The 13537-nt window shown below is 44.8% G+C and overlaps 2 protein-coding genes across 2 annotated transcripts in view; one reads left to right on the top strand and one right to left on the bottom strand.

Moving 5' to 3' along the window:
- The window catches only part of Cct2 (chaperonin containing TCP1 subunit 2), a 13872-nt gene extending 8144 nt beyond the window's left edge, over positions 1-5728 (top strand). The window contains exons 11-16 of the mRNA XM_021175236.2: positions 601-720; positions 1475-1603; positions 1728-1831; positions 2593-2692; positions 3602-3743; positions 5450-5728. Of these exons, the coding sequence (XP_021030895.1) occupies positions 601-720; positions 1475-1603; positions 1728-1831; positions 2593-2692; positions 3602-3743; positions 5450-5480 (626 nt within the window). The 3' untranslated portion in view covers positions 5481-5728. The remainder of the gene's footprint in view (positions 1-600; positions 721-1474; positions 1604-1727; positions 1832-2592; positions 2693-3601; positions 3744-5449) is intronic.
- Positions 5729-9493: 3765 nt separating this feature from the next.
- On the bottom strand, positions 9494-11805 carry Lrrc10 (leucine rich repeat containing 10). The gene has a single exon (XM_021175267.2). The coding sequence runs from the start codon at positions 11277-11279 to the stop codon at positions 10455-10457; it is 825 nt and encodes a 274-aa protein (XP_021030926.1). The 5' UTR covers positions 11280-11805; the 3' UTR covers positions 9494-10454.
- Positions 11806-13537: the final 1732 nt, after the last annotated feature.

Here is a 13537-nt window from a genome sequence, read left to right as displayed (position 1 = left end):
GTCAGATGTGTATACTCAAACAGAGAGGTCGTCAGATGTGTATACTCACACAGAGAGGTTGTCAGATGTGTATACTCACACAGGTCGTTTACGCAGTGCTTTTGGTTGACTTGCAGTTTTACTGGCCTTTCACCTGGGCCATTTTCATTCTTACAGATGCACACTTGGGATTTCAGTTTAGGAATGCTTAAAGTGTATACCAGATTTTACACACCACACAGTTTGCCATAACTATAGAGTTCATTCTATAGTGTTTCAAGACAGTTCATTCTTTCTCACAAAAATAAAGACTTTAGTTTCTGGGCATAAGCAAATTTGAGCTTAAAAGAGGAGTCTGGAGTATTAAGTCTTAAGTTAAAACTTAGTTTGCTTTGCGGAATGCTTATTAGTTCCTTGTGCCCCCTGTGAGGTACAGTCACAGTGACCTTTAGTGAAGACATCGTGCCCTTCAAAGCGGGTCAAGTATGTGCCTTGTGCTTGAATTGAAACATAACTTTTCTAAGTTTCTAATTTCCAAAATTACGGTAAAAATATTTAAATGAGTGAATCAATTCAGTAACAGCCTCAAACCCACAGATGTTTTTCTGGTTATGTTCACAGGTGGTGAGATTGCCTCTACCTTTGATCACCCAGAACTTGTGAAGCTGGGAAGTTGCAAACTTATTGAAGAAGTTATGATCGGGGAAGATAAACTCATTCACTTTTCTGGGGTTGCCCTTGGTGAGTGACTGTATAAATCTTGGCTTAAGGACCTTCCAGAGGTCCTAAGTTCAAATCCCAGCAACCACAAGGTGGCTCACAACCATCTGTATGAGATCCGATGCCCTCTTCTGGTGTGCGAAGACAGTGCAACAGTGACAGTGTACTCATATACATAAAGTAAAACTTTTTTTAAAGGTTTCTATAGTGCTAAAATAGATATCCTATAGGTTGTCAAGATGGCTCTGGGTGGCAGTGCGTGAAACTTGAAGACCTTAGTTCCCTTTCTGGGACCCTCACGGTAGGAGGAGCGAGCCAACTCTCACTTGGGACTTCCATGCATACATGCATGCACCCACGCACACACACACATGACTAAGGGTTATTAAGTGGACTGGATATATGTGTCTTAGGAGGGCAAATACAATTTTTTTTTATTAGGTATTTTCTTCATTTACAAATATAAATTTTGAGAGAGCCTATTTTATGTTTTGTTTCAGTGTCTTGAAGTCAGGTTGATACTTGCTGCCTTTTGAAATGTGTACATTTAGCATAGAATTTTTTTTTCTTGATCACTCAGAACATTTATGAACATGGATTTTTGCAGAGAAGCATTGCTACCAAAGCCCAAGACTAGTTGTTACTGACTAGTCGTTACTTACTAGTTGTTACTTACTAGTCGTTACTTACTAAGTCGTTACTTAGTGGAGTGCAGACGATGCTGTGGTGAGTGGCCAGACGGTCACTGATTGACGCGTGTGACGTTTCTCCTTAGGTGAGGCTTGCACCATTGTGCTTCGTGGTGCCACTCAGCAAATTCTGGATGAAGCGGAAAGATCTCTGCATGATGCTCTTTGTGTTCTTGCTCAGACTGTAAAAGATCCTAGAACAGTTTACGGGGGAGGTAAGCATTTAGAGAATGTTACATGCTTTGTTTCTTGACAGTAGGTCTGACTTAGATATGAGCATCTTGGCTTTTATAGAAACAGACGGCAGAGTGCATAACAAGTTCTGGGTTACATTTGTAGGCTGTTCTGAGATGCTGATGGCCCATGCTGTGACACAGCTTGCCAGCAGAACCCCAGGAAAAGAAGCCGTAGCAATGGAGTCGTTTGCAAAAGCCCTGAGAATGGTAAGCTATGAAGAGAGAGGTGAACATACATTTCATGGGCTTGATTTTAAACTGAATATATTTTTGTGTCATAGAGAAAAAATTTTTCTCTTTGCCTTGACAAAACTACAGTAGTTCACAATGTTTTATATTTTGATTCTACATTTTATACCTAATCATGAATTCTTATTAAGAAACAAACGGCCAAACTGGGCATGGTGGTGCACGCCTTTAATTCCAGCACTCGGGAGGCAGAGGCAGGCGGATTTCTGAGTTCGAGGACAGCCAGGGCTACACAGAGAAACCCTGTTTCGAAAAACCAAAAAAAAAAAAAAAAGCAAAAAGAAACAGACAGCCAGGCATGGTCTTTACCTATAATCCCAGCACTTGGAAGGTTGAAGCCAGAGGATCTCAAATGTGAGACCAGCCTTGTCTGTATAGTAAGAGCTTGTCTTTAAGAAGAGGAGCAGGAAGCAGGCTTTTCCATGATCGTCAGATCTGTAAATTCAGCTGTCTTTCTAGGTTAGAGACAGTGTGGTCCTTGGTGGTTATTCATCACTTTTTTTTTTTTTTTTTTTTTTTTAAAGAATAGAATAGAGTTTATTCAGGGCATAGGGAGGGGAGCTAAGAGGGTAGTAGAGGCAGAGAAAAGTGGGGAGATGGAGAGAGTAGAGAAGTATTGAGTCCAGCTATGACCACATGGAGAGAAGGGGAAGGGAATGGGGGGAAAGAGGGGGAGCAAGGGGCAAGAATAAGAGCTGTCTGTCCCTTTCATGTTGCAGTTGCCGACCATCATAGCCGACAATGCGGGCTATGATAGTGCAGATCTGGTGGCACAGCTCCGAGCTGCTCACAGTGAAGGCCATATAACTGCTGGACTGGGTAAGAAACAAATGGACGTCTGCAGTCACTTTGAAAGTAGTTTTCTTCAGTTAAAAATAAGTTGCACATATATCCACCTTGTATATCTATATCGACACGCACATAATGTGCTCTGGTCCCACCCCCTTCCCTTTTTCTTTAGACACCTCTTATCCTTCACTGAACCCTTTTTTCCCAGGTCCCTCTCCTACTCACGTGGGCTAAAGGCACCTTATCCAGGCTGTACCCTGAGGAATAAGACTCATCCTTCCCCAGTAGCCGTAGTAGCTTCAGTAAGGATGGGATCTTAGGAGCCCCTTTCTCTCCAGGATGGAATGTTAATGTGCCTAGCTGTGTGCAGGTGGTCACTGCTGCTGAAGTCACGGGTGCACTGGGCATCTCAGGTCCAGAAGACAGCATTCCAGAACACTCCTTCACCCCTTACGTTTCTACCCTGTTCTGTGGTGCTCTCAGAGACCTGGTTAGGGCTGAGCACTCGGGCATTAGTTTCCTGTACTTTGGCCAGTTACCAGGCTCCCCATGGACTCTGTCCACTGCAGACAAACCTTTCTGGTAAGGCAGCACTGCTCCATGCGTATAAACATAACCCTTTAGAAAGCAGTTGTTTGGGGTCATTGTCATTTTGTTTAGTTTCAAGACTGGCTATCCTGGAACTCATTCTGTAAACTAGGCTGGCCTTGAACTCGGAGATTAGCCTGCCTCTGTTGCCTCAGTGCTGTGATTAAAGGTGTGTGACTCCACTGCCAGGCCTAACAATTTTTCTTGCCAGTTTTTTTTTTTAAATAGTGCTTTTATAGATGGATCTAGCTAAATCAGGCAGTGAGATGCAGTAACAGCTTTCGTTTTATTATGAGTTATTAGGAATGTTTTAATGCCTTTTTGTTTTTACTTTAATAACTACCTTTTCAGATATGAAGGAAGGTACCATCGGTGATATGGCAGTACTGGGGATAACAGAGAGTTTTCAAGTGAAGCGACAGGTTCTTCTGAGTGCGGCTGAAGCAGCAGAGGTGATCCTGCGAGTGGACAACATTATCAAAGCAGCACCAAGGTACCAGAGTGCTCGTGCTCCTAGGGAAACACAGGCCAAAGTCCAGGGAGCTTGATAATTGTGTTTAATGGGACAATTCCGTCACACAAACTTAGTAGTCATAGTTCTTAGAAAGGCTTAGGAGGAAACTGGTTTGGGTAGCCAGGGGCACACTCATATTGGAAGGGTTAGAGCCAGGCTTCTGAAGGTCAGGAATCCGGGAGTGTGTGGGTATCTGGTGTTTTTTACCAGGATGAGTCGGGCTGCTTGCTTTCCTGGATACCCTTACAGGATTGGTGGTTCTGTTTTTGGAGATGGTCTTGCTGTGTAATGTGGGCTGCCTTCCAGTTCAGAATCCCCTTCCCTGAGCTTCCAGGGCTAGGGTGGCAGGTGCCCCACATGTGGCTCACAAACACTCTCAAGGCTCCTTTCCAGGTTCACGTTGTAGAAGGTTACTTTAAATTCTCTTGAAAATGCGTTTACACAGTTAAATGAAGTGCCTCAGCCAGCTTCATGTTGCTGTGACAAAGGAAGGCTGTGTTTGGGTTCACAGGTTTAGTTATGTCAGTCATACTGCCTTGGGGTGGCACAGTTGCCAGTGAGGGAACGTGAGCCCAGGGTGCCAAGGGAAAGAATTGGGGTGATAATGGGTTACTTAGAAGCCAAGCCTCCCCAGCATTGGTTTGGCTTGCAGTGGTGGTGGAGTGTGGGGGATAAACTTGATCCTGTAGTAGGTTCAGAAGAGAGAGAAACCTCAAAGTACAGTTTCTCTCAGAAAGGGAAACGTGAAGTGCAGATGGCAGGTTCTGTGAGTGAGCAGAGACGGCGGCCATTAGAGGAAGCCTGAATATCCAAGTGGAAGATTGTTAGAGGCAGGTTTAAAATTCTGTAACCTTGAAACTTCTGAGAGTTCCTGGGGATGCTCACTAATTGCCCCTGCATCTTACATACCATGGATTTTTAAAAATCTCACTCTTCCCCCCCCCCCCCCCCCCGCACTGTATAATTCTAAAATGTATCTCTTATACATAGACACATACATCATACATATATAAACAATGTTTTAAAAGCATTTTAACAAAGTTAAAAGTTCACTGATGCCTGTTCCTTTGCTCCAGCTTCTCCTGTCTCTGTCACTGTGTGTCACTGGAGAGTGAGGTGTGAGGGTGACTGTTGGCATGCTGTGCTCTCTCCTCACTCTAGCGTGGCCGTGGGCAACCTGAGTAGGTTGGCATCCAGGACCCCTGAGTCGTTCTTTGGCTTTGGTGTAATGTAACTGGTGAATTTGGTAAACTTTCCTAATCCTTACATTATTCAAAATCATGACGTAAGCCACGTGTGGCAGTGTGTTCCTTAGAGACTGGGGCAAGATGATTGCAAGTTCAAGTCTAGTCTTAGGATGTAGTAAGATTTGATCTTCACGAAATGAAAAGAAAGCAAAAACCAGGTTAGCCTATTTTGGGAAGTGTATTGTTTATTGAGTAGGTGTTTGGGTCAGACACTGAGAACTGCTGAGTACGGGCCTACACAATGCACGAATTTTGTGTCCTCCTAATAGTGACAGTGATTGTGTGGCGTTATGTCCTCATGGGAAGTGGGCCCGCAGTGACTACTGAGACAGAGGTTCTCGCCCTGTTTGTAGTCAATGAAAAAAAAAGTTGAAACCATACTTCTCATTTTTTACTTTTCCTTAATTAGTGTGTTTTTTGTTTTTTGTTTTCTTACAGGAAACGTGTCCCCGATCACCACCCCTGCTAAGCATTCCCATTTGCTGATGAACTCTGGGCCAGTTCATAGCAAAATTGTATTTGGAAGACTTCAACCTTTAAAGAAGACTGTGGAATTGACCTGTCCATGACAGCCTTAAGTTTGAACATTAGCTGACCTTCTCTGTTAAACATGGGTCTAATTTATTTGCTGTTTCATTTTCCATACAATTCAGTTGATTTACAAGTTCATTTCTCATACTGTGTATTAAAATAAAAGTCCAGTTACTTAGCCCTTAATGTCTTACTGCTCTGTACATATCCTGTTGAAATCTACTCACGGAAGCAGTCGTATCTCTGTAGAGTTGTTTCAGCCTAATCAATTACTGACTTTACCGTTTTATAAAGTAATTATCTTAATTATGCATACACACACACACAGAGTCATGCATGGCTTTTACTGAACATTAGTTTGGAGTAGAAGTACCCTAAGGTAGAGTTCTGATTTAGTTTGATATGAGCACCCCTTCTTAGTTCCATTAGACAGCATTTTTATTTCTGTTGAAGTTTGGAAAAGTAACATTTAACCATCCGCAGCTCTCTGTCTGGTGCCTTAATAGGGTGACATTTTCCTAAGTGTGTTTGTTTACATGTCATTATGACTGTTTTGTTAAGGTGTTTGTTTTGGTAGACAAAGGAAATGAGCATAGATATGTATTCGGTTTAATTTACACTTGACACATATGTGGAAGTTAATCAGAATATTGAAGCGTGCACAGAATTTAAGAGCTCTCAAAAGCTTAGGTGTTTTATTGGCTGCCAGGGCAACAGGATGCTGTCATGGGGGCCAGAGGGACTTTGAAAGTTAGAGGGCTAGGAAGTGACTCAGTCAGTGATGTGCTTGCCACATATGTGTGAGGGCCTGAGCTTGGACCCGTAGCATATGATACACACCTGACTCCAGCCCTGGAAAGGCTAAGTAACCACTTAGTCACAGCCAGCCTTGTTAACATAGGAGGGCCCAGTTCCTCTGAGAGCACTAGTCACTTAGTCATCTCTCTAGCCTCTCTATTTTAATACCAGGAATTTATTAGGGGTGGACAGGATGGTTCGGTGGTCAAAGGTGCTTGTCTGACCTCCATCTGTGGCGAGACCCAAACCCCAAATAAATACATGTAAAAATACAAATTGGTACTTCAAAGAGCTGTTAATGACACGTTAGTGTCAGTGCATAGAAAATGCAGGCTTCTAGGATCCAGTAAGGCTGCACTGGTCTCTCGGGGCTGACTCCCACGAGGACTGGGTTGCCACTGTTTTAACTTGGGAGATGCTGACAGGGTGTGGGAGGGAACCTCTTCCTGATTCTCGGAGCAACTTCTGGGTTCTGATTTCTTTTTTAAGATTTATTTTTAAATGTGGGGTGGGCATTTGTATTTGAGGTACAGGTGTCCTTGGAAGCCAGAGGAGTTGGGTTCCCCAGGAGTTAAAGTTACAGGTGGTTGGTTGACTTGGGTTCTAGGAACCACACTTAGTCCCCTTAACCACTGAGTGTTTCCAGTGGCAGTTTCCACATATGTGACCGGTTTCCTCCATGGCCGTTGAAGTGGATTTGAGCTGTGAACCTAAGGATCACAGTTTGCTGCTATTGTTACTGTCTCCATTCCTGTGCCCTTTATCCTCCTCAGTCACACTTGGTTAAAACCCGCCAGTGCACTCACATGCGATAAATCCAGATTCGTTACCTTGCTAGGTTCCTGTGGGTGCATTTTAACGTCTTCAGAAGTGGGAACTTTTCTGTAGATCACAATTGTTACAGAACTTTAAAACTCCCAGCATGAGCAATAAGGGAGACTGGGTTTAGGGTCCTGCTTTTAGTTTATGAAGGCTGAGGGTGGAACCCAGACACACAGGAAGTGGCTGAGATGGGGACTGAGACCAGGTAGCTAGGAGGGGGGCTTCCCTCAGCCATGGTACTGCAGTGTTCTCTGATGGCTGTGGCCTGTGCTCTTAAGGTGTTTTCAACTCAAGGCAAAAGCCATGCCCCTCCCTAACCCCTGAGTTTGAGACTGACTTAGCTGTGCCTTAGCCTCCTGAGTGCTGGGGTTACAGGTATGTGCTAGTCTGGTAAACCCCACCTGTGGAGTACAAAATTACAATTTACAGTGGTATGCCACTTAGGGCAAAATAGAAAAGCTTGGTGGTCTATTTATTTCCCTAACAAATGTTAAAGGTAAGTGGGTAGGCACGGTAGGAGTCTAAGCTTTGAGTTCAGCTGAGACATCATATTGAGGCTGTCTCAAAACAAGTTAGCTGTGTCCTGGAGTTTTTATTGCTGTGATAAAACACATAACTCCATCCCCAAGGGAGGGAAGTCAGGAGAACCTGAAGCAGAAGCCATGGAGGAGTGGTGCTGGCCGGCTTTCTTCTCGTGGCTTCATTCACTTCCCTATAGTACCCAGGACCCGGGAGTGGTACCTTCCCTAGTGAACTGGGCTCCCCAACACCAACCATTAATCAAGAGAATGCCACACAAGCTTGCCCACAGGCCAATCTGGTGGAGGCGTTTTCTCAGCTGAGGTTCCCTCTTCCCAAGCGATATCTAGCTTGTGTCAAGTAAAAGCTGGTACGAGTCCATACTCATCTCTGATAACTGAGGAGAGGTCGGTAGGGAAGACCTGGCCTCCCTTCATCCCCACCTGGGATGGTCTGCAAGGGATTTCCTTCAGTGCTTTGGGTTTCCTGACTGAAAATCCAGAAGAACAATAACTAACACTCGGTGCTTCAGCCTTTCTTCCTTATTTTGCTGATGAGATCTTAGTATCTCTAAGACCACCAGAAGATGGCTCTCAGCTCACGAACTCCTTTGGTAAACCTCTGTCCCCCAAAATATTTACATTATAATTCGTAACAGCAAAATAACTGTTGTTATGAAGTAGCAACAAAAATAATTTTATGGTTGGAGGTCACCACAACATGAACTGTACTAAAGGGTCACACCATTAGGAAGGTTGAGAACCACTAAATTGAAAGAAATGTAAATACCATATAAACATGATTGAAAGCTTAAGAGTGGAAACAATTTTTTGGCAGCAAAAACAAAATGAATGTTGCAAGCTTACTGATTTAGAAAAAAAAACAAAAAACAAAGAACGATTTGGCTATACTCCAAATGCTAGTGATCTATAAGAGCAGCTGCATGCCCGATGGGAACTCTGGTCGGTTAGCTTCAACTCAAGGCTGTGGACTGCAGCTTATGCTGCAGAAGACAGGCCTGTTCATCTTTAGACAGATGGAAGACTGGGCAAAAAAGCAACCTGTAAACTGCTATAGCAGAAGTGTCCTTGGAAGGCAAATTCTTGTTTGCCAATTGCATTTAGAATCAGCTGAGTATGGCTTCAGTTACCTGAAAAAGAATAGACAAAAAAAAAAAAAAAAAAAAAAAAAAAAAAAAAAAAAAAAAAAAAACCAAAACCAAACAACAACAACAAAACCCATTCTAGCAATCTAGTAGGAATATGCACTCGTAGCTGTAAGGAGAAATCTGTCCCTATGGTATAAACTACTCCATTTAATGATTAAAGGCGTCCTTGACGGTCTGATCACTGGGCTGCCGATGTTCTGCACCAGAGAGGTGGTGACAAGGTTTGGTGACACTCCAGGACCTCCTCTGACTTAGCCAGCAGTATTTCTGAAAGGATTCTGACATTCCAGAACTGGGCTCGTGAAGGTCGGTCCTCCCATGGTTCTTTATAAAACCTCAGGATGGCTTGTCTTAGTTAAGATGACAATTTTTGCCCTGGTGTTTTGAAAAGGTTATTCATATACTGACAGTAATTTAGTAATTTATGCACTTGTGATACATTCGAAATATCTACGTTTGTAGACAGTCAACAGACCCTATGAACAAAAACCCGAACAAAGCCGGGCGTGGTGGCGCACGCCTTTAATCCCAGCACTCGGGAGGCAGAGGCAGGCGGATTTCTGAGTTCGAGGCCAGCCTGGTCTACAAAGTGAGTTCCAGGACAGCCAGGGCTACACAGAGAAACCCTGTCTCGAAAAACAAACAAACAAAAAAAAAACAAAAAAACAAACAAACAAACAAAAAAACCCGAACAAATTATGATAAAAAAAAAGGCCAAGATAAAAGCTGAGACCTCCACTTCAAACTCAGACACTTGTTTTAGGTGAGCTGATTTTTACGGTCTACCTTTAACAAAGTGTGACTCTCGGGAGGCATGGCTCTGTTCTGGGGGGCAGCCTGCCCCTCACCCTAGGAATCAGGAGGCTGTCTAGAGGAAAAAAAGGCTTGGCTTTTCAGATGACAGTAAACTGAGCGGACTTTAGGTCAAACCTTATGGGAAAATGAATGGAACCGGCTTGAACCACTGGGAAGTTGGGAGGCAGAGCTTCAGGGAAAGGCTTCTTTGTAGCGTTTACAGCAGGGGCTAAAGTGCGCCCGGGGGTGGGGGTAGGATGGGGGGGTGGGGCTCAGGCTGTGTGACCACAGCTTTGTTTTTTTATTTTCCTTCGAATCAAGACTGAGTAGGTAGAGTTGTCCCTTTCAGGAACCAAATTAGTAACAGCAGTACATTGGTACTATGCAGAAGTTCACGGGAAGGAAAGAGGCATGTATGCGAGCTAGAGTCAGACCACTGAGCAGCTTGTTTTCTTTATTTTAGCAAATACAGTCTTTGAAGCACTCACCAGCCTTGTGACCAGCTAGTTCTGCGTGGTGGAAGCGCGCTGTGGCCGGTCTTGCTCTTTGGTGTTTCAAAATAGCCCGTGTGAAGGAGCTGCTTCTGGCACAGGAGTGACAGTCACCCTGGATTCCAGGCCAGCAACAGCACACACCTTCCGCTAGGAAGAGGTGCTGGGGGCTGGAAATGTTTTCTTCGCCCTATTCCTTTACAGCATCTCACCTGGCTCTCCATCAGCCCTGGGATGAGCCAGGACCATCCCTTCCTCTCTCATGAGATGCCTTCGGAGCAGTTGGGTAACCTTTGAATTGGCCTTCAACTGCAGCTGCTCAAGAGCTGGAAGGAAGAAGGGGAGGAGGTGGCTCTTGATTCTCTTCCTTGGCCAGTGCGTACCGCCTAGCTTTTCTGGGGTCAGGCTCTGGTGTCTCCTCTGCCCATCTCCCAACACGGCGAACCCCTTTGCCCACCTTGGGGGCATTTCTGCAAGGATTGTGGTCATAGATGACCAGCTTCAGATTTGTCAAGTGGTCCAGGCTGGGGAAGTAGCGGATACTGTTGCGATCCACGTCGATCACCTCCAGAAAGGGCATGCGAAGCAGTACCGAGGGGAAGTCAGCTAGCTGATTGCCAGAGAGCCAGATGGTCCTGAGCTCGCGCAGGCGCCTGAGCTGGCCGGGCAGCAGACGTAAGGCGTTGGAACCGGCATGCAGGGTTTTAAGGAGACTCAGCTCACACACCACATCGGGCAGCCGGGTGAGGCAGTTGGACTCGAGCCACAGGGTCCGTAGGTTCTGGAGCAGGCTGAGCTCATCCGGGAGGTCACAGAGTTTGTTATTGCCCAGGTAGAGGATGCAGAGCTGTTTCAAGGTACATACCACCCGGGGGAGAGCTTTGAAGTTGTTGAAATCCAAGGCCAGGATCTGCAGGTTCTGCAGCTGTGCCAGGTCGGGAGGCAGGCTGTGAAGGTGGTTGTCGCTGAGGTAGAGCTTCACCAGCTCCGTGAAGGAGCACACGTGCAGTGGGAAGCGACGCAGCTGGCTCCCGCTCAGATCCACCATCCTGTCCAGGGGCATCTCCCGGAGGTCTCCCACCACATAACTCTGGCAGCGGTCGCTGGGGATGAAAGCCACGAGGGCCCGGATGGTGTTCCCCATGTGAAACGGGCTGCAGGGCGAGCCCCTGCCCACCAACTCTGTCAGGAAGTGGGCTGGCTCTGCTCGCTGCTCGGGAACCCTTCTACCCTCTCTTTATAACCCGGAATTCGGTGACAAAAGCCAGTCACTTTGACAGAATAAAGTGCTCCTGATAGCAGCTTGAGTGTCTGGTGACAGGCCGGACAGGCAGGGTCTGGGACGTCCTGTCCAACTCACATATTTACTTTAATCACTTAAGCCCCGATCTCTTATCTACTCTTTCCTGATTTTCCCCCCTAATGATAAAATACTGTGACAAAGGTGGAGAAGTAAAAATGAAAACACCTATATTTGTACTATGTAGGTAAAACTGTAAATATTTGAATGCATAGTCATCTCCTTTTTGTTACAAATGATTAATTTTTTAAATTACGTGTGATTTAAAAGGTCACATCATGGACATAATTTTGTACTTGCAGCTATAAAGTATACAATTCCTTTAAATTCTCACACAGTATTTCACATGTGTATTCAATGATTTAAACGGTTCTCCACACTGGACCAGTAGGTTACTTATAATGTGTGGCTGTTCTAAACACCCTTGTACATACAGATGTCAGAGCAGCAGGGACTGAGACATAGCTCAGTGTCAGAGCTCACCCAACCCGAACAAGGCCCTGCTTCAATCCTGAGTGGGGCACAAAGCAACAACAACACGCTGCTAAGTTTTCCAGGATGCATCCTTCAAAGTGTTGCCAAAGGCCTACATCCTTTACAGATTTTCTCCAGTTCCAACAAGCCTTAACCAATATGTAATCAGGAGCAATAGCTTCTGATTTGTACAGTCTTGCTTTGTGTCCAGCTAGCGTCTTGCCACACTTTAAAAGGGTACGTTTGAGCTGGAAGTGTAGTTCAGTGGTAGGGTGCTCGTGTGGCAGAAGTGAAGCCCTGGGGTCCGTCTCCATTTCTGCCAAAACAAACACACACACAAAAACCTTCTCTTTGACAAAGGACAAGAAGGAAAGGCCGACTAGCCTTCAAAAGCATAGATTAATTAGAATGTAATTATTAATTAATTAGAATGTAACCCCCCCCGGGGGGCACTTTCCAGATGCATTTAACTGGCCACTAAAGCTCTGTACTTCTTGTCCATAATCACGTCCAGTTGAGAAAAGCAACAATGAGCCAGACCGTTCCAAGAATGAGGGCCTCCAAGGTCTGGCTGCTGTGGGCTGGAGAGATGGCTCAAAGGTGGAGAGCACTTGCTGCCCTTTTAGAGGACCCAGGTTCCACGCCAGCCCTCATATCCATGCCATATCCACGCCAGCCAGCCCTCATATCTGACAGCTTACAACTGCCTTTCACGGCAGCTTTGGATGTGAGGTGTGGGGTGATGATCCAACATCGTCTTCTGGCCTCTGTGGGAGCTTGCACACTTGTGCACACACACACAAAAGTAACTATTAATTTAAAAATCTGTCTACTGGAAATGGATGCAGAAGTGCTTACTGTCACCCCGATGTGGCTCTGTGCTGTACAGCAGGAAACAGGCTCCGCCCCCTCCTCCAGAGTCTTCCCCACTCACTGGCCAAATATTGTCACCTGGGGTGACTTTACAAGTCAGCAAAGTATGTGGAAATCACATGCTGAAACTGGCAGCACTTTGGGTCATCCCGGATGCCGAGTAAACTCTGGGACAGACCCTTCCCTCCTCGTAGCCCCAGTGTCCTACTCAGCACCCCATGGAATCTGGGTAGGCGAAAAGTGAATTGACCAAGTTATGAGTCTCCTCCTTATAGTATTGTGTTAGACTATAGAGCTCCTCCTTATATTACCTTGTTATAGTATAATCTCTTTGTATTACCCTGTTATAGTATAGAGCTCCTTATATTACTGTGTTAGAGTACAGATCTCCTTATATTATTTTGTTAAAAGTATAGATCTCTTTGTATTACCTTGTTAGAGTATAGATCTTCTTATATTACTGTGTTAGAGTATAGATCTCCTTGTATTACCTTGTTAGAGTATAGATCTCCTTATATTACCTTGTTATAACCTAGATAACTGTTAAAGATAAACAGATAAGTCTATATAAATTGACTTGAGAAAATACTTAGAAGTCTGTAACAAAAAAAAAAACCCAAGCAATGTTCAGACAATTTTATAATTTCCATCTATAAAAAATTATGCATACATCCTTGTGTGAGAGTAAATATTTTTGTTAAGAAGTAATGGTGTCTGTTTACAAGAAATCTTCCTGGAGACTTAGGATGACATTG

Source organism: Mus caroli, chromosome 10, assembly GCF_900094665.2.
Source record: "Mus caroli chromosome 10, CAROLI_EIJ_v1.1, whole genome shotgun sequence".
NCBI classification, from domain to species: Eukaryota; Metazoa; Chordata; class Mammalia; order Rodentia; family Muridae; genus Mus; species Mus caroli.
This window is presented reverse-complemented; position numbering and strand designations above follow the sequence as displayed.